The 20,284-nt window shown below is 44.0% G+C and overlaps 1 protein-coding gene across 2 annotated transcripts in view; it reads left to right on the top strand.

Annotated features, from left to right (window-relative positions):
* The window catches only part of DMXL2 (Dmx like 2), a 96,217-nt gene that overhangs the window by 62,828 nt on the left and 13,105 nt on the right, over positions 1–20,284 (top strand). Inside the window, exons 29-39 of one of the 2 annotated variants that reach the window (XM_063142502.1) lie at positions 2,798–2,979; positions 5,096–5,226; positions 6,668–6,753; positions 10,415–10,616; positions 11,476–11,593; positions 11,888–11,950; positions 13,349–13,435; positions 13,545–13,666; positions 16,027–16,180; positions 18,609–18,669; positions 19,467–19,594. In XM_063142502.1, the coding sequence (XP_062998572.1) occupies positions 2,798–2,979; positions 5,096–5,226; positions 6,668–6,753; positions 10,415–10,616; positions 11,476–11,593; positions 11,888–11,950; positions 13,349–13,435; positions 13,545–13,666; positions 16,027–16,180; positions 18,609–18,669; positions 19,467–19,594 (1,334 nt within the window). The remainder of the gene's footprint in view (positions 1–2,797; positions 2,980–5,095; positions 5,227–6,667; positions 6,754–10,414; positions 10,617–11,475; positions 11,594–11,887; positions 11,951–13,348; positions 13,436–13,544; positions 13,667–16,026; positions 16,181–18,608; positions 18,670–19,466; positions 19,595–20,284) is intronic. The other variant, XM_063142503.1, reaches the window with a different exon arrangement.

Genomic DNA, 20,284 nt, shown 5'->3' with positions numbered 1-20,284 from the left:
TCTGCTGCCAGTCAGTGTCAACAATGGTGGACTAGATGGACCAATGGGCTGAGTCTGTGTAAAGAGTTCTTATGAGACATTTCCACTTTGAGAATGGGGTGGGTGGGGACAGAAACAGTGCAAAATCTGGGAAGCCACCAGCGGATCAGTAGTTGTGGAAAGGGGGAGGGGCCTTCTGGAGGCCCCTGAAGGGCTGGGTTTGATCCCCAGGCTGGAGGTGCTGCACCCCTGAAATAATGCGATAATATCATGACTCTCTGACACCCGTTCCATCTGAGCTGCTTGTTTTTCGACTCTTCCCCTGGCTATGAACCTGCCTGAACTTGGATGGATTAAATAATAGGCCCGGTGAAGATCTAACGCTACCAATTGTTTGGCTGCGGTTGAGAAATTAGAGCCAGGGCACAGGATTGTGAGCTTTAAGGGTGATGTGCTGTTAAGTCTGCGGGGACCACGAACCAGGATTAACTTTTAACCAGCGTTTAAAAATGGAGTTTGATGCTGGTTTGCGAAGCCTAATGGAAGTTAACCCTGGTTGCACTCAGGGCTGACACCGTTGTTCATGCTGACAAAGAAGGGAAAGGGGGGGTGTTCATTTCCCTAAAATTACATGCTAAAAAAAGAGCCGGTTGCAGATTTCATTCCCACGTGCCTCCTTCCCTTCTGATGTCCACAATGCCGCCTTCCCTTCTAATGTAGACGAATTTCTTTAAATCTAGTAGGCGATCCAGGTTCTGATGATACAAAGGACGTTAATGAAGGTCTGTAAAGATGTGCACGGTAGCCAGAAGTGACTTGTGTTTAGGGATGAGACGTCAGTCAGTTGGACCAGACTAGGAGTAGTCCGTTATTTCACCGTGGGCAAATATTGTCAGATATTCCATGAAGCGAAGAATGGCCTCGCGGAGACCAGCTTGATAAGCCTCAGTTATTTATTTATTTCTTTATTCATTACATCTTTACACCGCCCAATAGCCGAAGCTCTCTGGGCGGTTCACAAAAATTAAAACCATAAAAAGCATCATAAAACAACCAATAGTCTAAAAACACAAACACAAAATACGATATAAAAAGCACAACCAGGATAAAACCACACAGCAGAAATTGATCTAGGTTAAAATACGGCATTAAAACAGCAACATTTAAATTTAAGTTGAGTTAGGTGTTAAAATACTGAGAAAATAAAAAGTCTTCAGCTGGCGATGGAAGGAGTACAGTGTAGGCGCCTGGCGAACCTCTCTAGGGAGCTCGTTCCACAGCCGGGGTGCCACAGCAGAGAAAGCCCTCCTATTATTATTATTTATTTATATAGCACCATCAATGTACACAATGTACATCCTCCTAGTAGCCACCTGCCTCACTTCCTTTGGCAGGGGCTCACAGAGAAGGGCCCCTGTGGATGGTCTTAAGGTCCAGGCAGGTACATATGGGAGGAGGCGTTCCTTCAAATAACCTGGCCCCAAGCCGTTTAGGGCTTTGAATGTCAATACCAGCACTTTGAATCGGGCCCGGACCTGGACTGGCAGCCAATGAAGCTGTAGAAGGACTGGCGTGATGTGGTCTCGCTGGTCAGTCAATATTTACCTTGTCCTCTAACCCCTGGCTTCTCTGAACAGGGATAAAGGATTTAGTGACCTCAAGCAAACATTACAACCACAGAGGTCATAATTACCTGGGTTTGCTTCCAAAAGAATAGGCAGTCCGATTGATAAAACTCTTTAAAGTGCAGGACTAGAGTCCTAAGCCATTCGTTTTGCTACCTGCCAAATTGTATTTAGAAACTGACTTTTATCTTCTGTATTCGCTGTAGTAATTTCTTTCTCACCATCTTTTAACTATTTTATATCCGTCAGTTCCAGGATTTTAAAAGCCCAGGAGAAAAAACCTATGTGCACGTATGCTTTAGGGTGGATTCCTGCATTGAGCAGGGGGTTGGACTCGATGGCCTTATAGGCCCCTTCCAACTCTACTGTTCTATGATTCTATGAAGTTGTTAACTCTCGTTGATGCCTGTACACTTACCCGGCACCGCTACCGTGTATAATTAAGAATTTTAGAAAGAAAGAAAAAAGATCCATATTGTTTCACAGGAACAAACATCATTTGTTTATTCACAATAAGAGTATATGCAAAATCTGTTGAGGATGAAAGGCTCTTTGCTACTTTTGAAAAATAAAATAAAAAAACAGATACCTTTGAAAATGCTTTACCACTATTTGACAATATTTGACCAGTATTAGACCAGCCTTTCTGTTGACTATATTTTTACTGTTTAAACTCCTAGCCTCACTTCTGTTTCAGAGAAGATCTATACTTTTAGATTTGAGTACATGTGTTACAAAGTAAATGTACTCTTCAGTTGCTCCTGAGCCAAACATATTTTTGCAACGGAAAAAAAAATCACTTTTTTGTACATGTTAATCGCATTTAAGAAGTTCAGAAGTGGTATTGTATTATTCTAAGCACTCTCAAAAAGCTACATTGTATCAGTCTGACCACTGTCACTCAGTATCCTCAGATATGGAGTTGTTTTTCTACTTGTGTGGAGTCTATCTGAAGATTACAGTTACTTTTTAAAAACTTTTTTTAAAGGATGGATTTAGGTCTAGCACCAAATAGTTTTAGAACTGTTCTTTTTTAATGTCTTCAAACTAACTTTATTATTCTTGCACTGTGTGTGTGTGTGTGTGTGCACGCGCACGTGGGTAAGATTGAAATTTACCCCAAAGCCTGTATAGCTATTAAAGTTCCAATTCATAGCATTAGCTTCAGCTGTTTAAACTCTCTCTGCATCCAGCACCCCCAATTCCTTCAGAAGAAATGGATAAGCATCGCCGTAGATTCAACATGAGGATGTTGGTCCCGGGGCGACCAGTGAAAGACAACGTTGTCCCTCCACCTGTGCCTGCAGAAAGACCATCCTACAAGGAAAAATTCATCCCTCCGGAACTCAGCATGCTGGATTATTTTGTCGCAAAGGTAGATTACGTTGCGTATCCTAAATATCTCTGACTTAGTTCTGTAATGCATGGACGGGGGAGGTGTGCCCTCCCAGATGTTGCTGAGCTACGCCCTGCCCATGGGATGTACTGGCTGGGGCTAATGGGAGTTGGAGTCCAACAACATCTGGAGGGACACGCTTTCTCCATCCCTGCTTTTAGAATGAACCAGCATTTCAGATACAATGTCTTTTAAAAGCTTCGAACCGAAATATAATGGGGATTATATTGTTCCTCATTTGGTAATATATGGACTGCTTAAATTTCTAATTATGGGCAGAACCCCAGAAGCTGCATTAGGCTTCCTCAGTGGGATTTCTGACTTTGGAAGAAGGAAAAAATAGCAGGCCTGGATTCTCTTATCATGGACTACATATGTGTGTGTGTGTATTCTAAAGTCCTTGGATATATTATTTTTTAAAAATTGGCTTGCTCTACAGCTTGAAGGAAAACACAATTACCACCACTCTTTTAGGTGTGCATGGCTGGCTGGGGGATGCTGGGATTGCAGTTGTTGTTGTTTTTCCTGTGTAAACATGCATGGGATTGTGCCGTAAACCATGCTTTCCTTCCACACTCCCCCTTCCTGGAGAGCATGGTCCTGTTGCCAGTTAGATGGCTGGCACAACCAGAATACTACCATTGATGATATTAAAAACAAACTAAAATCCTTCCAACCACACAATCAGTAAAAAGCATTGCAGCAGCAAAATGATAACAGCCGGCTGCCATTCTCCATCGTTGCAGCTTTTAAGAAGGCCTTGAAAACATTTATTTTACCTTGGTCTTCTCTTAATACAACTGCTGTTGCTGCTGCTGCTATTGTTGGCTTTTACTGATGTTTTTATTGCCATTTTACTGTGTTTATGTTTTCATCGCTTAACTGCTTTTATTGCTGTCATCCGCCTCGGGAGGGCTTCTGCCCTGAGAAGCGGCCAAAAAAAGTTTTAAATAAAGGAATATAAATAAACAGCAATAGCCATCATCCACTGGATGCTCTGCCTAGAATAAACAAGGCACAGTTTTGATGCTATGCCTAAAAGTTAGAATGGTCAGTGTCAGGCAACTATTTCTGGGAAGGATATTCCGCAGTTCAGGGGCCAACACTGAAAAGGCCCCATCTCCAGCTGCCATATAGCTGGAGCAGGGTCTTGGAGGATGCTCTTCAGGATTAAGCCTTAAGCAGGGAACAGAATGCAAAGTGGCTATGACTGAGTGATAGAGCACCTCTTCTACATGTCAAAGGTCCCAAATTCAATCCCCAGCATCTCCAGATGTCTGAAACGAGCCCTGCCTGACATCCTGGTGAGCTGCTGCCAGTCAGTGTTGACAATACTGGGCTAGATGGACCAATGGTCTCACTCAGTACAAGGCAGTTTCCTATGCTCCCAAGTTGGAAGGAGAAGGAGAACAGGCAGCAGCATGTGGCTTTATGCTAGAATCTGCCAGCAACTGGATTCATGGATGGTTATCTAGAAGCAGCCCATGTCTCTTGCTGCATTTCTCTCCTGGGCTTTTCTAGAGCAGCCTTCAGAGAACCGGTGCAGATATAACTGCTGGTGGCTCAACTGCAGTTCTGGGATCATAGAATAGTTGAGTTAGAAGGTGCCTCTAAAGCCATTGAGTCCAACCCCCTGCTCAGTGCAGGAATCCACCTTAAAGCAATCCTGACAGATGTTTGTCCAGCTGCCTCTTGAATGCCTCTCATGTGGGAGAGCCCACGACCTCCCTAGGTCATTGGTTCCATTGTCATACTGCTCTAACACTCAGGAAGTTTTTCCTGATGTCTAGCCGGAATCATGGGCAGGTTGTTGCTACCATGGATTCCCCTTCCCCTTTCTGGAGTCATTGTTCTGCTTCCAATTAGAGTTAGCAGGTTTCCTGCTTAACCCAGGACCTTGAAACTGGAGAAGCAGCCGTTGGTGGGGGAGATGGTCCTAACAGGAACCTTCCAAATGCGGGATCGCAGCCAGAGACCCCTGCATTGAGATGCCAGTTTTCTGCCTCTGTGAAACTCATTCACCTTGGTTAAAGAAATGACATGGCACTTGGTGGAAAAGCCTATTTTGATACCTGATTTTGTCCTCTCTTTACAGCCCTTCCTTCCTTTTTCAGACAGTGGTGTGATATATGATTCTGATGAAAGCATCCATAGCGAAGATGAGGATGAGGATGCTTTCCTGTCTGATTTGCAGATCCTGGAGCACAAGGATGCCAACTCTTACAGGTAGCGGACGACAGCTCCAGAGCTAAAATTCCAGAGCTGCATGCGAGACTCTCGACTACTCTTCTGATGGGAGCAACGATTCTTTGGGTCTTCTCTTAATCTGGATTTTAAATTAATCAAGTTTTATCTGAATACTTTAATTACCCACCTTTCTTCTGTCATGGAACTCAAGATGGTGTTGCTTGAGGTTCCCTGGAGGTCTCCCGTCCAGACACTGTCCTGACCCAAACCTGCTTAGCTTCAGCAATGCCGCTACATGCCGTGCCTTCAGGCCATGTTGTGCTGTAGTCTTAGTCATGGAGCTGCAATTCATTCTGTCACTCGGTTCTTGTGGATGTTTACACAGCAGTAAGTTCCGCTGAGTCTAGCAGGGCATACTTACTTCCTAGTAAATGTACTTAATATACCTTGTTGCAATTAACTTGGAAATAAGCCCATTGAACACAGTGGAGCTTCTGAGTAAGCATCCAGAGGATCAAACGGCAAATGTTCCTTGAAACATATAGGAGATGGCTGGAGGGTTATTGGCTGAACAATCATCTATTTTTACTTCTCAGTGCCAAAAGAGGGAACAATGTATTTTTAATTAAAAATTAAATAAAAAATGCTTTCTTTTGATTTAATTACTGAGATGTTCCTTCAGTATTTTTAAAAAGATTTTAAAAACACACATGCAACACATTTTGCTAATTTAGAGAGCAATCCTACGGTATGCCCCCTAGACTGCGTCTGGGAGACATAGGCTTGTTCAGTTTCTGGGCTCCGAGGTTGGAACCAGAGTTCCGACCTCAGAGCTCAGAAACCACACACACACACACACACACACACACACACACACAGAGCTGACATGGTTCTTTCCCATCTGTGCTCAGAAAGAGAGTGCAGAAACAGAGAAAAGGAGGTGGTCCAAGGGGAGGGGAGGAAACGACAGAAGACACTTTATGTAGTTTCCTATGGATTGTGTGTCCTCGCCCCCCCTCACTCCGAATCTCCCCATAGAGCATGTGCTTTGGCCAGCCTGCATTAGATAGTCGTCACTCTCTGAGTTTGGAGGCTGATGACAAACTCTATAAGATTGCACTACAATCCTTGTAAATCCCATTAAAATCAAGGAACCTACTTCCAAGTAAATATGTATAGGGTTGAGCTAATAGTTACATTAAGTGCTAGCACTTAATATTTATTTATTTATTTATTTATTTATTACATTTCTATACTGCCCAATAGCCGAAGCTCTCACAATATAAATGTGCTAGCAACTGAGCATGTAGTTTTCACATACCTCTGAATTCAACTTGTTCATATTATTATTATTATTGATCAACACTTCTTCCCTTTAAAAATAGGGCTGGGGTGAAGACTTCTAAACGGGAGCCATTGGATATGTCTACTTGAGGTTTTTCCTGCACTGCATAAAACTTAAATTCTTCTTTTCCTGCAGCTGGGCGCTTATCCATTTGGCCATGGTGAAACTTGCTCTGAACAACATTAAGACCTTTTTCCCCATTACTGGCTTAGAAATATCTGGTGAGTTGAACTGCACATGTTCACACTAGGCAGTGTGAACATTTAAGTCCAGTCTTGGCTTGCCTGCACTGGTTGCCAATTTGTTTCTAGACCAAATCCCAAGTTCTGGATTCAGCCTATAAAGGCCTGCATTGCTTGGGAACTCAGTACCTCAAAAATGTTCTGTCCCTTGATGAGCCTGCCTTATCAGTGGCCTTTCTCCGTGTGCCCCCTCCAAGAGAAGCTTGAGCTAGAGGACAGGTAGTTCTGGAACACACCTTTTCTGTGATCACCCCATGTTTATGGAATGAACCAAATGCACAGTTACAAGATGGGGGATACTTGGCTCAGCAATACTACAGACGAGAAGGATCTTGGAATTGTTGTAGATCACAAGCTGAATATGAGCCAACAGTGTGATATGGCTGCAAGAAAGGCAAATGCTATTTTGGGCTGCATTAATAGAAGTTTAGGTTCCAAATTGTGTGAGGTACTGGTTCCTCTCTATTCAGCCCTGAGTTAGGCCTCATCTAGAGTCTTGTGTCCAGTTCTGGGCTCTACAATTCAAGAAGGATGCAGATAAGCTGGAGCGTGTTCAGAAGAGGGCAACCAGGATGATTAGGGGTCTGGAAACAAAGCCCTATGAGGAGAGACTGAAAGAACTGGACGTTTAGCCTGGAGAAAAGAAGATTGAGGGGAGACATGATAGCACTCTTCAAGTACTTGAAAGGTTGTCACACAGAGGAGGGCCAGGATCTCTTCTCGATCATCCCAGAGTGCAGGACACGGAATAACAGGCTCAAGTTACAGGAAGCCAGATTCCAGCTGGACATCAGGAAAAACTTCCTGACTGTTAGAGCAGTATGACAATGGAATCAGTTACCTAGGGAGGTTGTGGGCTCTCCCACGCTAGAAGTATTCAAGAGGCAGCTGTCAGGGATGCTTTAGGGTGGATTCCTGCATTGAGCAGGGGGTTTATTTATTTATTTATTACATTTCTATACCATTCAATAGCCAAAGCTCTCTGGGCGGTTCACAAAAATTAAAACCATAATAAAACAACCAACAGGTTAAAAGCACAATTACAAAATACAGTATAAAAAGCACAACCAAGATAAAACCACGCAACAAAATTGATATAAGATTAAAATACAGAGTTAGAACAGTAAAATTTAAATTTAAGTTAAAATTAAATGTTAAAATACTGAGAGAATAAAAAGGTATTCAGCTGGCAACGAAAGCAGTACAGTGTAGGCGCCAGGCGGACCTCTCTGGGGAGCTCATTCCACAACCGGGGTGCCACAGCGGAGAAAGCCCTCCTTCTAGTAGCCACCTGCCTCACTTCCTTTGGCAGGGGCTCACGGAGAAGGGCCCCTGTAGATGATCTTAAGGTACATATGGGAGGAGGGGTTCCTTCAAATAACCTGGCCCCAAACCGTTTAGGGCTTTAAATGTCAATACCAGCACTTTGAATCGGGCCCAGACCTGGACTGGCAGCCAATGAAGCTGGAAAAGGACTGGCGTAATATGGTCTCGTCGGCCAGTCCCTGTTAGTAAACGGGCTGCCCTGTTTTGTACCAGCTGAAGCTTCCGGACAGTTTTCAAAGGCAGCCCCAGGTATAACGCATTGCAGTAATCCAAGCGAGAGGTTATCAGAGCATGGATAACTGTAGCTAGGCTATCTCTGTCCAGATAAGGGCATAGTTGGTATATCAGCCTGAGCTGATAAAAGGTGCTCTTTGCCACTGAGTTCACCTGTGCCTCAAGTGACAGTTCTGGATCCAAGAGCACCCCCAACTACGGTTGGACTCGATGGCCTTATAGGCCCCTTCCAACTCTACTGTTCTATGATTCTATGAATCCTCTGCCCAAGAAAGCTCACCTGATGCTGGCACTGTCATATTTGCAGCATGGGGCGTACTTAGTTCCCAAGTATTTGGACTTTAACTATCACCAGTTGTTATGGGGTTGCTTTTCTAGTATTCCTTCTAGACTGTAAGGGGGCGGGGGAAATTCTAGGTTTTGTGGATGAACACTTTCCGTATTGCATTGTTTCTTAGATTATCTTTTGATGGTGTTTCTTTTTATTGTTTTATTGTGCTGATCATGGTATATGTTCATCTTAGTTTTGTCATTAATTATGGGTTTCTGGATTCACGTGTGTAAGTTGCTCCGAGATGGCTTTTTGTGGTGGGAAGCGACACCTAAATTTCAAATAATAATATAATAATGCTTTTTGGCATAAAGGAGCAGACCCTAAGGATGAGCTATGAAACAGATTCCAAAGCAAGTTGTTATGTATTATAATCCCTCTGATTTCAGTGGGTTTACTTACTTTTGCATGCCGCCTTCCTGCCATGCATGGCGCTCAAGGAACCTAACGACTAGTCATTAAGACTGAATGAAACGAATGGCAAAGTAAAAACATCAAGCAGAAGGAAAGAAAGACAAAGACATCAGCACAGTTCTAAGCTGCAGATTATAAAACAATGCCACATATTAAAATAGTTCCAAAAGCCTACCTGCCAAACCAAGTTGCTTTAAAAAAAATGTGGAACCAAGTAGAAAACCCAAGAAACAACAAACGTGATTAAACACCAAAAGGCCAAGTAAACAAGGTAGTTTTGCCAGGCACCTAAAAGAAAATAGAGATGAAAATAGGAAGGTCTCTAGTGGGAGGGAGTCCTACGATCGGGGCAGAATCACAGAGAAGGCTCTTCCCTTCCACAGGCGAGGGCACCCTTAGGTGGGCATCTGATGATGATTTCAGTTGCTGGTCAACTTTGTATGGCCCTTTGGCTTACTCTAGGAGAGTGCATCTCTGCCCTTGAACCCCTGCATGCTGCAAAGAATTCAGGGGCCTATTGGTCCATTTGGGACGCTGGCCAGGTTTGTTGGTCTTCACCATTGCCTTGCATCAGTTCAGGAAGCACGGGGTGGAATAGACCCAACCTGCCACTGCAGCTTTGGGCCTTAGCTAGACGGGGCGATCCCCGGGATTGTCCCTGTGCATCCACATGACACACAGGGGATCCCGGGAGCAGGGAGAGATGATCCCTCCCTTTGCCCGGGATCTCGCCCTTCCCTTTGAGCCCACTTTTTCCACGGTCTCAAGCTGATCCTGAGACTGCGGAACATGTGTGCGGGCGTTGCAGTTTGTCCCAGCTTCTCGTGGTTACTCGCGAGGAGCCGGGACCCGCACACGGGGTGCAGAGCTCCTCAGGAGCCCTGTGCCCATTGGGGGTGGGGTGGGAGGAATGGGAAAAATTATTTAAAATAAAAAAACTTACCTTTGAGTGCACAAGCGTTCGTGCGCTCTTCTCCTTTAATAATAATAATAATAAAAAGGCGGGTGCGACGTCCTCTCCCTCCGAGGTCGTCACGCGCCACATGTAAACAGAGGGAGAGATCTCGCAATAAAAATATCATGAGATCCTCACCCCTCCGTCATGCTAGACCAGGTAGGTCTAGCTGAGGTCTTGGAGCACAGCAGAAAGCTAGACGTGATAATACATGGACTTATATTTGTAACTTGCCATTCTTCAATAGAAGTACCGTAAGCTCAGTGCAGTACAGATTTCCATAAAGGTTACATTGTTGTGAGGACTACGTTGTTGTTGTTGACAATATAATGCTCACCATTCGGGCTGAATTCTTGCTGACCTTGGTATCGTTGTCTTAGATCTTCCAGTCACGTCGCCACTGGGTATTGCTGTGATAAAAAATTTGGAGAATTGGGAACAGATCCTGCAAGAAAGAATGGATCAGTTTGAAGGTCCACCACCAAATTACATCAACACCTGTCTCCTTGAACCTGGAATGGGGGCTGCAGCAGCTGGCGCCCGATTAAAAGCGATGGTCGACCCTGAAAACACGCCGTTCAAGTATGAAAGGGTTATTTTGTTTTTTCAAAGGGAAATCATATTTTTAAAGGGAAATCATATTCTAAACTTTGATGAAAAGTTTTACCAAGTCACAATAATCTGGGGCCAGTGATTTGGACTACAACTCCCATCAGCCCTAGCTAGCCCCATCAAATGGTCAGGGATGAGAATTGTAGTCCAAAACATCTGGGGCGGGGGGATCCCTGGCCTTAATTAGTATTTGCTAAGGCCATTTTTGTGTTTTTAAGCAATGTGACGAATTTAAAAATCCGATTCCTATTTGAAAATGTGCTATTTGTCGCTGCTTCAAGTCACAGCAATTCATAAAGCTACTAGTTAATAAAACATTAACAAGCGAAATGCTGGTGGTCTTCATTTACTTTATGGCACATGCTCTCGTGGGGTCAATTTTTGCTTCTTTCAGCAGTTTTCTTCCATTTCATTTTATGTGGGCTTGAATGGAATAAGAGTCCATTATTAAAGACATGATTTGTTCATGGAGAATCTTTGTAGTCCCCAATGGGGAGGCCGCTTGTGTTCTGCAAAACTTTAAAACTCGCTGTGTAAACTTTGATCATTTGTGAATGCTCAGCCTTTCTACATGACCTACGGGCCTGCGTGACCCTGATTGATGGGCTTCTTTATTTTATTTATTCTCGTGGTCAAAAGCGGTTGACTGGTACTTGGCTTAGAAAGGCACGCATGCAATTTCTTTCATACTCTATTGACGCTTTGTTTACGCTCCTATTCTATTCTGTTCTTTCATTTCCTTCCAGTTTTACCCTTTCTTATATTCTTAAAAGAGAGAGAGAGAGAGAGAGAATACTGCAATAATTCCCTTTCCCCCTCCTCCTCATAGATCCAAAGATTATTCAGCGCTGCCAGCGAAGAGACTGTGGCATTTTCTGGTGAAACAAGATTTATTGCAAGATACTTTCATCCGCTATACATTCACCAAGAAGAGGAAGCAAAGTGAGGTATACAAAAGAAGATGCCAATGGCATTGATTGAAGTTAGGGGTTCTGTTCTCTCCTGAAGTGACGTTTTAAAAGAAGAAAAAAGGGCTTTTGATATTGATTGCTGATTGTTTCATCTTTAGTTTAAGGCCCTCTTCCCTTCACAACAACAACAACAACAACATATGCATTTGTCATCATTAGCTGACATAAGGAGGGTGTCCATTGAAGCACTCGCTCGGAATGTTTTCATTCTTTTCTTTTATATTTGTTTGTGCATGTGTTTTGTGTCTGTGATGGTGTGGTGTTGTGTAGTCGGTAGAAGACCGTGAGGAGCAGGTCACAAAAAACAGCAAAGCAGACGATGGCAAAAGCAAGGTAGTGTCCCCGCCTCCGAAACCTTTCGCCGCACTTTGGAAACGACAGCGGGTCTAGCTTTCCTTTCTCTCCTTTGCTAAAGAGAAGTTAACGCCCTCCGTGTAATCGCTCTGCTGACTCTTTCGTCTGTGTACTAACAACGGATATAGGATGACGTGGTTCGCACAATCGCAGGGGGGTGGGGCTCATAAGCCATGTCAGCTTCTTCATTTTCCTGCACATGCTTGTTGTGTACCACCCAGTTTACATAATTACCCTCCACCGGACGTGGCTTGTTGTGATATTGGAACCCGGCAAGGATGGGTGGGTGGAGTGGGTTAACAAGCCCCGTCCAGCAAGGATACTTACAGCATGGAAATCGGCCGAGTGCACACAGGGTGCTGAACAAGCCACTGACCCTGTTCAGACAATACGCTAAGCCACGGTGGTTAAGCATTTTGAGCTAAATATTATGGCTTAGCATGTCAGGTGAACCCTTCCTAACCATGGTGCTGGTATTCAAAGTGCTGGTATTGACATTTAAAGCCCTAAACGGTTTGGGGCCAGGTTATTTGAAGGAACGCCTCCTCCCATATGTACCTACCCGGACCTTAAGATCATCTACAGGGGCCCTTCTCTGTGAGCCCCTGCCAAAGGAAGTGAGGCAGGTGGCTACTAGAAAGAGGGCTTTCTCCGCTGTGGCACCCCGGTTGTGGAATGAGCTCCCCAGAGAGGTCCGCCTGGCGCCTACACTGGACTCCTTTCGTCGCCAGCTGAAGACCTTTTTATTCACTCAGTATTTTAACACTTAATTTTAACTTAAATTTAAATTTTACTGTTTTAACTCTGTATTTTAATCTTATATCAATTTTGCTGCGTGGTTTTTATCCTGGTTGTGCTTTTTATATTGTATTTTGTATTTGTATTTTTAACTTGTTGGTTGTTTTATGATGGTTTTAATTTTTGTGAACCGCCCAGAGAGCTTCGGCTATTGGGCGGCATAAAAATGTAATAAATAAAATAAATAAATAAAATAAAATAAAAATGGTGGCTACATAACCGTGGTTAAAACACGCTCACTAAACCATTTGCTGCAAAAGTGTTAGCTGCCTAACCGTGGCTCAGCGTGTTGTCTGAACAGGCCCACTCTGGCTTATTAACTCCCCTACGTTCGTGCAAATTGCGGCCATGCGAACACCTCGGATCACTCATCCGCACACCAGTTTGCTGGCTAGGTCTCGAAGCGCACACATTTTCGCGACAGGAAGAGTTCACGAAGCCCAAAGACTACTTTATGAAAGAACGCCATAGATGCCAAAACTTCTCTTGCATGCTTCTCTGTACATCTTCCGGTCTGTTCGTGGCGCTGTAAACATTTGAATGCATCCATTAAAAATGTTTTTTTTTAATGTTTTGTAGGTTGAGGCAGAACTTGGCTACCCTGGGGGGAGAGCAAAAATTATACACAAAGAGTCTGATATGATCATGGCGTTTGCAGTGAATAAGGTAAAGCCCAGCCTCTCGCTTTCAATAACCACTTGTCAGGGCCATTAACGTTTTGCCTGATGGGGGGCCTTTACCCTTCAGCTGATGGCCTTGTTTTTGTGCTGTGCAGGCCAACGTCAACGAGATAGTTCTAGCTTCTACGCATGACGTTCAGGAACTTGATGTTTCTGCCCTCTTAGCTGCTCAGCCCTATATATGGATTGGAGAAGAGTATGATCGAGAATCTAAAAGGTTGGATAGTCTTGCATTATTATTATTATTATTATTATTATTATTATTATTATTATTGTTGTTAGTTCTGTACTGCCCTATAGATTAAAAAGTTTAAACCAAATCAGAAATGTAAATCCATAAAAGCATGCAACAGGCAATACGCACAAAGACAACATCTAAAAACAATGTTGAGCTATCAGCCAAACGTAGAAAAACAGATCTGGGATTGATCAAACTCATCACAAGCTGCTAAATGCTTGGGAAAAGAGAAAAGTCTTGATGTGATGCCAAAAAGATATCAATGTTGGCACCAGGCGGGCCTCATTGGGGAGATCATTCCATAATTGCAACTATATTTTAGTCTAATTGGAGAGTTATGTACATAATAGCTCAAGTACAAATATTTTTTATTATTTTACATCTTTCTCCACTCCCTTACTTACTACGTCTAAATTTCTTCTTGGTCAGTTCTTTTTTTCATCACCACTGGGCTGAACTGAATGATTTTCTATTCTGTTCTCAATAAACCTTATTTTAAGCTTGATTATTTTGGGGACAAAAGAACATTCCTTCCTATTATTGCGTTATTCTAATTAATCGTGATCTTTCCAACTATGGAACTACTTCTCTCTGGCAATTTGCCCAGATTTAAACTTTGAGCTTCTTTCAGTAGTAATTTAAAATCCATCTCTTAGGACAGAAGATTTTGGAGATCAGAGTTAAGCCGCAGAAAGGCGGGGAATTCCAGTGATGTTTTCATGCTGTGAAAGGTTCTTCTGTATAATTAGATTTCATGCTTTTAAACTGCTAGATGCCCCAAGCCTTCAAATCATATTGTGCCAGGGGTAGGGTGACCATCTGAAAAGGAGGACAGGGCTCTTGTATCTTTAACAGTTGTATTGAAAAGGGAATTTCAGCAGGTGTTATTTGTATATATGGAGAAGCTGGTGAAATTCTTCACAACAGTTAAAGCTGCAGGTGCCCTGCCCTCTTTTAAATCTGGTCACTCTAGTATAGCTCCTGCAGCTTTAACTGTTGTGATGAAAAGGGAATTTCACCAGGTTCTCCATATATACAAATGACACCTGCTGAAATTCCCTTTTCAACACACCTGTTAAAGATACAGGAGCCCTGTCCTCCTTTCCATATGGTCACCCTAGCCAGGGGTAGACGTCCTAGTGCCCTCCAGATGTTTTGGACTACAACTCCCATAACCCCAGACCATTGGCCATGTTAGCTAGGACTGATAGGAGCGAAAGTCCAAAACACCTGAAAGGCACCAGGTTGCTTTTCCCTGTATTCAGCAAAAATTGTTAAATAAATAAAATACTATTCTAAGGAAGACTGGGATCACACCTTCCTTGGTTTTGAGGACAGCACACGAGAGGGATGAGTGATCGACCAAGAGTGTCTCTCAAACATTATCCTAAAGCTGTTTTGTAGACCCAGAACTTGAAAGAGCATTGCTGCCCTACACCCATAGCTGTGTCCGATTTGACTGTTTTTTTAAGGCAAGGGCAGCAGAGAAAGGACACCTCTGCCCCCCACCCACCCCGATCGCCAGGGTTAAGATGCTATTTGTAGTTGCCACAGTTAAAGGTAGTATCAGGTTGTTTAATGCACTTATCTTCAACCTGTCTTTAATGCCAGCCTTCCACATGGAAGCCATTTTTTATTTTTACTCTCTGTATAAAATTCCTTGTTTCTTCTCTCACCATTCTCTTTTGCCTTGGACTTTGTCCTTATTCCCTCTGCATGGCCTCCTCTTCTTTCTGCTTTACATTCTTTTTGGAGAAAAAAGCAACCCTAAACGAAAGGCAACAGAAAATAGTGATTGCGATGCCTTAGTTAGGCCCATAACCCTGTTTTGGGCACCATTGCTTCAGTGGAAGACCAGTGCTTTAATGTACTAGATTACCCATTTTCATTGCCCCCAATGTCACACCAACTCCTGGATGGTTGATGGGGATACTTACTAATTTTTAAAGTAATGACACACACACCCCAAATAGGGATATAAACAGTGCATAGTTAAATTATGGAACTCACTACCACAAGATGCAGTGATGGCCACCAATTTGGATGGCTTTCAAAGGGGGTTAGACAAATTCCTGGAGGAGAAGGCTACCCATGGCTACTAGCCCTGACGGTTGTGTGCTATCTCCAGTATTCGAGGCAATAAGCCTGTGAGCACCAGTTGCTGGGGAACATGGGTGGGAGGGTGCTGTTGCACCATGTCCTGCTTGTTCATCCCTGGCCAACGGCTGGTTGGCCACTGTGTGAACAGAGTGCTGGACTAGATGGACCCTTGGTCTGATCCAGCATCAGGGCTCTTCTGAAGTTCTGATGTTCTTAATTCTCTGTTCTCACCTGTACAGTTCGGATGACGTTGACTTCCGGGGTTCCACCACGACGCTCACGCAGTCCAGCACGGCATCTTTTGCAGTAGCGCAGATGCAGCCTGCTTCCTCTTTGTCGACTTCGTCTATGCCGTGGCTAGGCAGTGGGCAAACAAGTACCGGCGCCGGCGTGGTATGTAGCTTTGTCTTGGTTTACTGTTGCTCATCCGCCCTTCCCAACCAGGTCCCCTTGAGATGTGTTGGCCAACAGTTTCCCTTATCCCCAGCCAGCGTGGCCAATGACTGTCCTAATCCATTGCAACACTGATGAAAATTTCATTTCCCATTTTATTTCTGTTAAAAATATGAGAAGGCGCGATGGCCGTTAGGCAGCAGCGCCTGCCGAAATACTTGCAGGCTTTGCATTCTGCAGAAAGAGATTCTTTCCTGATCACATAACGATCATACGCGGTTTACGTTTAGCAGTACCATCCAGAACCTGGTTATGCGTGTCTCTCTCTCTCCCTCCTTCCACATCTCTTCGTTGATAACCTTCATTCATCCAGTCTGGATCATATGAGGCAGAATGAATTTATACAGGCTGAACATAGTAGAGGGCTGTGCCACTTCTGAGTGCATGTGGGGGAATCTCATTGTGAATGTTTCCCAATGTGTAAACAAAAGACAAAAAAAATACGCAACTCCCTGCAAGTAGAAATGAACAGTCCTTTCCCTTGTGTGCTAGTTTTCCACTTGCAAGGAAGGCTGTCTTTTCTTATTTAACGCAGGGGAGCATTCAAAAAATGTGCCTTCTATACCTGTAGTCTCACGTGTTAGAGACTGCTCTACCACCTCATTCCGGTGCATGTGTGTCAAAACAGCTGAGCCGGTGAAGTCCTCAGATGGTGACTCTTTATTGATGGATTTGCTCTGTTGACCTGCTAACCGGCACATGACAAGGTTTGGGCTCTTGCAATACTGGTGTAAAGCCCATGTTGCCACGGCTACTCGTCGTCCTGTTCCTTTCCTGCTTTTTTTGCTCCTTAGCCACCTCACCACAGAGGGGCTCATGAATAATGCAAATGTGGCTCCTGCATAGTGAATCCCCCCCTCCAAAATTTGCATGCAACGTAGCCCCGCCTTCTCTCTCCCTCCCTCATATGCCCTGATTGGCCGCCTCTGTCTCCTTCACACTCCCCGCTAGGAGTAACACCATAACTGCAGGGCTGCGTCCACGGCATACCTTGGTGCCACACTCATTGGCTGAGCAGGGCTGTCCGTCATCCCGCTGGCTGAGGGGTGCCCTGCCTGTTTGATCCGGAGGATATTAATTGCTATTAAAGCGCGAGCTTTGAACTTTTTTGAACTTTCAAAATTTTCTGCACATCTACACTGATCAAGCTTCAGTTTAAAACAAAAATGCGGAAAATCAGCCTGGTAGATCTCAAGTAATAAGACTTACACTACTGTATTCTTATTATAGATTTGCTTTGATTGATGTGTTCTTCAGGAAGAATTTCCCACAACCAAATAGCTACCATTCTTTAACAAAAATAAAATAATAGCTACTTCAGACTGTCCTCTGAATCCATCCTCCGTAGCAGCTTATTTCGGTACAAAGATTGGTTAGTCTGAATACATGAAGGCACATAAGGTGATCTGAGGTTTTGGTCATAACATGTGCACACTGCCCTTAACTGGAGAAAGAACAGTGACACAAGATGTCACTTGGATGTTTCAGATGAGAAATACTGGCTCGTGTAGCCTGCCCTTGTTCGTGTTTACTCCAAGGCTCCAATAGGACTTACTTCCAAGTAAATCTCCATAGGGATTGCATTGAGAGCCAGTGTGGTGTGGTGGTTAAAGGGTTGGATTGGGGCTTGTGAGATCCGAGTTCTAGTCCCCACTCAGCCATGAAGCTCACTGGGTGACTTTGGGCCAATCGCTGACTCTCAGCCCAAACTTCCTCACAGGGTTGTTGTGAAGATAAAACAAAGAGGAAGAGGGTCACGTAAGCTGCCTTGGATTGAGGGGAGACATGATAGCACTCTTCAAGTACTTGAAAGGTTGTCACACAGAGGAGGGCCAGGATCTCTTCTCAATCATCTCAGAGTGCAGGACACGGAAGAACAGGCTCAAGTTACAGGAAGCCAGATTCCAGCTGGACATCAGGAAAAACTTCCTAACTGTTAGAGCAGTACGACAATGGAACCAGTTACCTAGGGAGGTTGTGGCCTCTCCCACACTAAAGGCCTTCAAGAGGCAGCTGGACAACCATCTGTCAGGGATGCTTTAGGGTGGATTCCTCCATTGAGCAGGGGGTTGGACTTGATGGCCTTATAGGCCCCTTCCAACTCTACGATTCTATGGAGGAAAAGGTAGCTCTCAGCCTAACCTTCCTCACAGGGATGTTGTGAAGATAAAACAACGAGGAGGAAGAGCCCCATGTATGCCGCCTTGGGTTCCTTGCAAGAAGTAAAAAGGCAGGATATAAATGTAATATTCAATATTATAATATATGTGGAAAGGACATCAGAACCCAAATAATCCCTTCTTGGCCCTGTATTCCACTATTTTGCTAGAGAGAGTTTATGATAAATTTAATTTCTTTTTGCCTAAAGCTCATCAAACGGAATTTGAATAACGTGAAAAGGATGACTTCCCATCCCGTCCATCAGTATTGTGAGTAATTTGTGTTTAGAACGTAAGAAGTGTCATGCTGGATAAGACTGAGGGTCCATCTAGTCTAGCACTCTGTTCACACAGTGGCCAACCAGCTGTCGACCAGGGACCCACAACAGCACCCTCCCACCCATGTTCCCCAGCTACTGGTGCATCCAGGCTTACTGCCTCGGATCCTGGAGGTAGCACACAACCATCAGGGCTAGTAGCCATGGACAGCCTTCTCCTCCAGGAATTTATCCAACCCCCTTCTAAAGCCATCCAAATTGGTGGCCATCACTACATCTTGTGGTAGTGAATTCCACAATTTCATTATGCGCTGTGTGAAAAAGTACTTCCTTTTATTTGTCCTGAATCAGCTTCATGGGATGACCCCGGGTTCTAGTATTGTGATAGAGGGAGAAAAATGTCTCCTTGTCCATATTCCCCGTACCATGCATAATTTTGTACATCTCTATCATGTCTCCCCTTAGCCTCCTTCTTTCCATGCTAAACAATCCCAGCTGTTATAACCTTCCCTTATAGGGCAGATGCTCCAGCCACGTAATCATTTTAGTTGCCCCTTTCTGCACTTTTTCCAGCTCTATACTATATTAGGTGTGGTGACCAGAACTGTACACAGTATTCTAAGTGTGGTCGCACCATAGATACGTATAAAAGTGGTTCTAACAGTGAGGAATTAATCAAGGGTAACCCCCCCCCAAAAAAATATTATGCTTTCTTCTTCCATAAATTGTATGTTAATACCTCGGTCTTTTGTCTCTTTGTGTGTGTGTATGCACATGGGTGTTTTCCAGACCTTACAGGAGCCCAGGATGGTAGCGTCCGGATGTTTGAATGGACAAGGCCACAGCAGTTGGTGTGTTTCCGACAAGCAGGGAACGCCAGGGTCACTAGAATGTATTTTAATTCTCAGGGCAATAAGGTGAGTGTTCCTAGTTGGACTACTTCTATATCAGCACAAAAGCTGCAATCATGCATCCGCTTACCTGGGAGACATCCCCATTGACGCGGTGCAAAGTACTTCCAAGTAAACGTACATAGCCTTGCTTGATTTACCGTTCTGCAAATAGTTCCCTGCCTACATTCATTTAAAAGCTTTTGCAGTCATTGGAATGGTCCCCCTGACCCTTGTAGGGGATAGAGCTAAAAGATGCAGTATGGCAGAAACTTTAATATGGCCAAGAGGGCGTCTTAAGAAACGTTGCAAAGATACGTATTACAAAATGGCAGTCGTTTTCGAGAACTGTAGATGAACACAGAACTGTACAAGCTACAGAACTATAAGCAAAATAACATAGGAAGCTGCCTTTGATGGAGTCAGAATATTTGTGCATCTAGGCCAGGATGGGCTGTACCACAGAGGTATGGTCCCTTTCCAAGTCATATGAAAGGAGGGACCTGGGCGTGTCTTTCTCTCACTGGATCCTCTGTGTCTTGACTTGGCCCAACCTGTGCAATGCATCATGACGGTCTCCACGGACGTGCCCCCAAGGAGAGTCCCAAAATGCAGATAGCTGCGTTGATCCATATATTTTCTAAAGCTAATGGATCTTAATTACCCCTTCAAGACAGAGCCAGGCTTCAAGACTTTGCGTTATAAGAGAAATACTTA

The sequence above is a fragment of the Elgaria multicarinata genome, chromosome 16 (genome assembly GCF_023053635.1).
Source record: "Elgaria multicarinata webbii isolate HBS135686 ecotype San Diego chromosome 16, rElgMul1.1.pri, whole genome shotgun sequence".
Lineage (NCBI taxonomy): Eukaryota > Metazoa > Chordata > Lepidosauria > Squamata > Anguidae > Elgaria > Elgaria multicarinata.
The sequence above is the reverse complement of the archived record's forward strand: the minus strand, read 5'-3'. Positions and strand labels throughout refer to the sequence as shown.